The sequence below is a fragment of the Bidens hawaiensis genome, unplaced genomic scaffold (assembly GCF_021521415.1).
Source record: "Bidens hawaiensis isolate Kalapana, Puna unplaced genomic scaffold, B.hawaiensis_p1.1 tig00014542_1, whole genome shotgun sequence".
NCBI lineage: Eukaryota > Viridiplantae > Streptophyta > Magnoliopsida > Asterales > Asteraceae > Bidens > Bidens hawaiensis.
The window spans coordinates 499,197-506,113 of NW_027492269.1; the positions used below are offsets into that span (position 1 = coordinate 499,197).

Consider the following 6,917-nt stretch of genomic DNA (forward strand, 5'->3'; position numbering starts at 1 on the left):
ATACCCCCACCTACAACTTTAGATACAACCTTTTGTATCTATTTATATATTCTTCCGGTCTCCTATGCATTCCTCTTGTCGAATTACTTTCCAACAACCCCACTCTTATTATTATTATTATTATTATTATTATTATTTTAGTACCAACCAATATCATGTGTTTTGCACCCGACTGCTTCCACTCAAACACGTTTAGTTATGTATTTAATCTTTTTGTTAAAGATTTAGAACATATACAGTTGATGGAGCCTATATGGGGTGTTTTACGTTATGTGACGTCATGTCATCGTATAAAACGTTTTTACAACAACATGGTGCAGTGGATGAAACCCTTTCAATCATTTCCTCGTTATCATGTAATTTTTTATTAAAAATAAAACAACTAAACCAGCCCACCAATCTTGGCGCTTTTATGAGGCGCCCCCACTCCAAAACAACTCATGGCGCCCCCCGGGGGGGATTAGGTGGGCATAACGGCACTACACCAGGTCTATGCGCCCAGATCAAGTCGTGAATTGGTACTACGCATGTATAAGTGGAAACATGTATTTGGATAACTTTCTAATACTTTTATTATAACTAAGAAAATATAACTCTAAAACTTAATTACAATGTTAATTAGACCATGAGTCGGTTTATTATAATTAACCTAAACTCGTTAGATTACGGTACAAATTGGCTAACCTATAGGATATAACCGACTTGTAATAATCCAACTCAGACCCCAACTAACTTGTGGACGAGGAAACTAAATTACTAAGATCATACTAAACCGACTCGTTGTAGTCTAACTTGGATGCTTAACCTACTTTGACCAGCTTGTCAAATTTGGTCCCTCAATTCACCGATATGTGAATATGGTCTTTCCAACACCAGAGCGCAAACAAGTATTTAAGGGAGAACATATATTATACACTGATCATTGTTCAAGTTGTTCACGGGCTATGCAAGATATTCTTTGGATGCTACATTATTCATTGATTTTTACAATACAAGTAGAAGCCCTAGTTTAATTCAGATTTTTTTAATATTAAGAGTAGTGATCATTGAATAGAAAATATGGAATATATAGAAACAGCCAAACAGAAGAATTTGACTGAATGTCATTCATAATTTACAGTAGAATGACAATATTTTATTATTTAACAATTGAATTAATTAAGTAGTATAATACAATATAACAAAAGAGAACAGGGTTTGAGAAGGAATGTATTGAAGCTTCCGCCATTAAAGGATATTGAACATTTGAACACTCAACTAACTCATTCACTGGCATATGCTTGAGTTATATTATATTATATTATATAATAAAGGTTATTGGATTTTTAATAATCTCAACTTTCATCTAACCTGAGATTAATCTCAACTCGTGAAATGTTTACAAACGCCTACAACTTTGAGCGCTTTTCCTCCAGTGTTCGTGTACGTATCTTCCACGCCATAAAAAAGCAAATGACTGACACTTTTCTAGTTAATATGAGATTGTTGGTGTAAAATATGTTCCAAGTTAGGATTGTTTGTAAATATTTTCTGTTTTGAGATTAATTGTGACCAATAGGTGAAAACTGAGACTACTAAAATTCAATAACCCTATATTTATTATAAATAAAATAACTATTTATCATCAACATAAAATTTGGCTTATACTTGATTTAAAAGTTAAAACATAAAACCCATCTAAACTTGACTCAATTTACATGTTGAATAAGTAGTTTACGCAACAATCAAATCGATTCCAGTTAATCAGAGTCACGCTAAACATATTCACTCTTATGTTTTTACTGAACGTACCCGTCCTATACCCAATAAGTCACATCTTCTTTACTTCACTTACAAAGGGTGCGTTAAAACATATACAACATGTTAGTTTGACCTCAACCATTAATTATTAGTTTTTAAGAAAGGTATAATCCTAGGGACGTGGGTGGCATGTGTGACAACAAAAGGTGGTGGTGGGTAATGTTGTTGTCATGTCATGCGAGACAAACTTAGCCAGCTCCCCTGTCCATCTTAGAATTAGATTCCCACACTCTTGTTTCTTTCTTCTACTCTACTTCCATTTATTTATACCAATATTAATATTTATATTTATTATTTATATATAGCATCCGACCCCTCTTACTTATTATCCCTTTCAATTTGGATCTCAATTTGATTTGAATAATATAAGACATTTCATGTAAACTTCTATCAGTATAACAAGGAATGCATACTAATTATAACTCAATCATGGAAAGAAATAAGTAAGTGTTATAAGGTTTACGGGCTACGACCCCTTTGTCTGTTTATGTTCATGTTAATATAGTACTGATGACGCTGGTTTCTTATAGTTTATTTCTATTGTTGTTGATAAAATAATTGAGACGATTGCGAAGGAAGTTCTATTATGAACTCGAGTTGGAGATTTACTCTCATGTTACATAACTCGATTAAGGAGAATTCGTAGATAAAGCAATCTGAATCACCAAACATGAATATATGGCATAGCAAATCTTATAGAGTAGATTGCACGAAATCTCATGTGGTAACATTATATTACGGGGCTGGTTACCTTTTCTTCTAAAAATTATATATATGGTCTAAAGTATTCCCTCAGTTGTAACGGGTTTGATCTTTTTAATTAAGTGATACTAAAATTTATGCTAAGTCTTCATAAAATGGTTGTTTACTCTTTAACTTCGAGAATTAAAAGGCCGGTAAATATATATATAAATACCCATCCAAACTATGTGCTTCTTCCCTATGACCAATCGACCCCTTTCCCAACTCGAAGACTAACAAACCACCACAACCTTTAGTGATGCCACCATACACTACCATGAACCATAGCTATGATCATGGGTACTGTTTCACTTCCTTTGTATCTAACGCAATGGACGTCTCATCTAAATGTAGATCTTGTACAAGTGAGATTCAATGAGGGGAGGATGTTGACTTAGGTGATTTTTGACAAATTTAGTCAAAATTTACTGGGTTTTATTCAAATTAGTTTTGTGCACATCATATGGGTTTGGTGGATTAATGAGGTTTCATTGCAAAGGATGAGAAAAGGAAAACAAAAATTAACTTAATAACTAAAACGAGAACCATATTTGGGCATACCATGAGCGATACCTGATTGGATTTAATCAAAGTCTATGTTAGGAATTGAAGTAAACACACCTTAAATATCGTTAAGAGATTAAAGAGCGATCTTATATGCTGTTTGATATATCGAAAATTGAGTTATCATGAATGTAACTATTATACCTCGTGAATGGCCATAACCATAGGACATAGACTTCCACTTTAATAAACGTGTCTACTAAAAATCTCACTTATAACAAAGTTTTTAGTAAGGCACACAAAGAGAGTAAGATGAGGAAGAGCACAGTAAGTAAGAGCCGGACCGTAAAACCTTCTTTTCTTTTTTGGTATATAATAGACTTCCGTTTCAAAATCACTATCAAAAGTAGAAGGATGAAAACACCATACTCAAAATAAGTATAGGGACTACTTTTATCAAACACTATATCTTATGTTGTTGAAGAGTTCAATGTTATCAAATCCTAAACACATTCATACTTTCCACTTTAAACACACACTCTCTCTAACCTAGTCTTTGTTGCCAAAACCTCGTTCTTTCTGTTAAATCTATCTATCATTTTGTATATTATTATTATTTCCTTTTGAAGTGAAAGGTCTAATAATAATAATAATATTAATAACACATCAAGAATGACAGCACCAAACATAGCAGCCATCACTGCATCACTTCAAAGATCTCTTCAAACATTCTCTCTTAACCACCACACAACCACCACCACCACCACCACCGCCGGAGAAGACTCTCCGACCACCCATTCTGTCAACTCCTCCGACGCCACCTTGGAACTCAATTCAACCACAACACCACTTCCATATCATTGGGAACAATGCCTTGATTTAAAGGTACAATTCATATATTTATGTTTTACTAGTTATAATATCTGGTATTCGGGTATGGGACGGGTGTGACATTAGTTGATGCTTGACCCCATTATATGATATTATATATACACTCTTTTATTCTAATCATAATCTTGAAAAAAAAATTATATTTTGATTTTACCTTAAATTCATTCTAGTAATAATTCTACAAGTTTCATTTTATATAGTGAGATTTTTCTTGAGTTAATTTAGATATTGGTTATAGAAAAAAATGAAAAAGAAAAGTATACTTGATAATTTAAAATGTTTATTTTACTTTAACCATTTCTAGTAATACCTAATTTTTGATGTTTAGTTTTGTATAAGGTACTTAAAATTTCCTTTAGATATGTATTTTAGTCATATTATTTATATAAAAATAAAAATGACAACAAAATTTACTTTCGAAAATTTTTAGACCTTTATTTCTAGAATACTTAACTCTACATGCTTAATTTTGAATAAATTAGAGATTTTTCGTTTAGATATATATTTTAATTATATTACTTATACAAAAATAAAATGGAAACCTAAAAAAATATTGGAAAATTCCAATAGGTATATAAAAATAATATGGAAAACTATTGGCATCGCTAATAATTTTGAATTTTGAAACATGGTTTTTGATTGTGTTTTTGATAATATGAATAAATTTAAAGTTTATTTACCTTAAACATATTTCTAGTGATACTTAATCCTACAAGTTTCAAGAAAATTTCCTTTAGATATGTACTTAAATGAAATTACTAATGAGAAAATAAAAATGGAAAGAAAAAATATATACTTATTTTTTAACAAACTAATAGGTATACCTGTCCTCCACGGGTATTTTATCAATGCGCGCACTATTGCCTTTTATTATTTGAGTTTTGAAACGTAGTTTTTGATTGTATGTTTGAAACTATAAAACCAGACCGGTGAGATGTACTACATAAACTGGAGAACAGGTATGAAGACAAAGGAGGATCCTCGAACCGTTGACGACAATTACAACGGCTATTTTTATAGCGACTATGATGACGAGGATGAGAGCTCGTACGACGACAGTGAAAGCTCGTCCGTGGAGTCATCTCCGGCGGGTTCTTCGTCCGAAAAACAAAAGGAAAATGATGATGAAGGTGATAGTAGGGTAGGAGGGGGGCAAGTGTTGGTGGTGGCCGGATGTAAGGGATGTTTCATGTACTTCATGGTGCCCAAACAAGTGGAAGATTGCCCCAAATGTTGTGGTCAACTACTTCACTTTGACCGGTCTGATGATAATTAATTAATGTTTGTGTTGTGTTTTTTGGTTTGTTTTGTTGGTGTGGATTTTAAAATGAGATTAATTTATGGTAATTCTTTTTTTAAGTGTTTTTTTAGTTTTTATATAGTTGATTAAGGGACTGTAAATTACATTTATTTTAGTATCTAGATAAGTTATAAAGCTTTTGTGCATTAATAATTTATTACTCCGTATTTGTGTTAACTGTGATACATATGATGGTTACCGTAATGTAACCATGTGGTTCGTTCTCTTTCTCGTTGTATCTTCAAGTCCCTAAGACTGCGGCATGTGTCACATAGCCGTCCGATGCCTATATGGCACCCTCATGTGGGAAGGACGACGTTGAGAGTGAGCTGCGTTTAGGGCTCCCCACGTGACAAATAATTAAATAATAAAAAGTAGGACGATGACTAGTGCCAGGTGTGTATGTACGAAAAATAGGTTGTAGTGTTACGAAAAATCTAATCACTAATGTGACATTCGTTTTTGGTTTTCTTTATAGTTCTCTATTTAAGATTAGTATTGCACTCAATGTGTTTAATACATAACCAACCAACTTTTAGACAATTGCAAAGATTGCATAAACATTTGTACCTACTTTTTCGACCTTGATAAATTAGGTAGCTATCTAATCTAGTAAATGCCCGACCTTTTATACCACTCTATCTGATGATAACTAGCTACCTATCACTTACATGATTCTTATCTTACCTGGTAAAGCGGGATAAGATGCACTAGTGCGATACCACTTTTTCCCACGTCAAGTCGTCAACCCTGGCACTTTATGTAATATTGTTCACTCTTAATACATTTTTTTGATGATTTAAATAATTTAGGATGTTTATTTAGAGCAGTGTTGTAAAAATCAGTAGGTTTTGGTCAGACGATGGAATAAGTACTAGCGATTAATCATATTAGAATTTATATGTAGATTTTCATATATACATATATAATCCATATTTTATACATAAATTTCTCAATTCTGACCGATTTTGGACAAAAGAGGATTAATCGATGACAAGTTGGTAGATGACGACTAGTGATTAACAGACGTTTAATCAAGATTTTTACTAACACTGGTTTAAAGGAGGATGGATTAATTAATTAATAATAATGTCCCTAAATAAGGTAGGAAGAACAAGGGATGGAGGGAGTGTAAATGTGTTTGTTATGTAAAGTGCCAGGACAGCACCAAAACCACAGCATCAATCTCTATCCAACAGCGATGGTATTGCAGCAGTACCGTACAACCCTCTTTCTGCATAGATTCCATAATATTTGGCTCTTTCTGAAAGGTTCCTTTTTTTTTCACCTTCACTTTTATCACATGGTCAAAACCCTCTAATATTTCATTTTCAATAATAATAAATACAGATAGCTTTGATTATTTTTTGTATCATATGTATAAATTTAAAGATATTCTATTTACTATTTTTTTAATTTGTAAAGAGAAAACAACACATGCTTATATTATAGATAGATTATCTAGTATGCGTGTTTGAGACACACGAATGTCAATAATTGTAGCGTGCATAGACGACCGGGCCATGAGCGTTTACGTTTCATGGCTCTGTTATGTTTGCGGCTATTGCAACTTAGGGGAGGGTGGCAATATCCGGGGTGGGTGGGTCATGTCGGGTATTTTTTTTTTAATTTCATTTTTTTCGACAGAAAGGTATAAGATGTTTATAATAATTCACTAATA

General features: G+C 32.7%; 1 protein-coding gene across 1 annotated transcript; it reads left to right on the top strand.

The window, feature by feature from the left end:
- Window positions 1-3,454: 3,454 nt before the first annotated feature.
- On the top strand, window positions 3,455-5,353 carry LOC143547005 (protein CURLY FLAG LEAF 1-like). The gene is made up of 2 exons (XM_077038531.1): window positions 3,455-3,930; window positions 4,862-5,353. The coding sequence occupies exons 1-2, from the start codon at window positions 3,718-3,720 to the stop codon at window positions 5,210-5,212; spliced, it is 564 nt and encodes a 187-aa protein (XP_076894646.1). The 5' UTR covers window positions 3,455-3,717; the 3' UTR covers window positions 5,213-5,353.
- The last annotated feature ends 1,564 nt before the right edge of the window (window positions 5,354-6,917 follow it).

What these genes read in the sequence shown, in the direction of transcription:
- LOC143547005 (XM_077038531.1), top strand. Translation starts at nt 3,718, where the DNA reads ATGACAGCACCAAACATAGCAGCCATCACTGCATCACTTCAAAGATCT. An exon ending in AACAATGCCTTGATTTAAAG is followed by an intron (nt 3,931 to 4,861) that starts GTACAATTCATA and finishes CTATAAAACCAG; the next exon opens with ACCGGTGAGATGTACTACAT.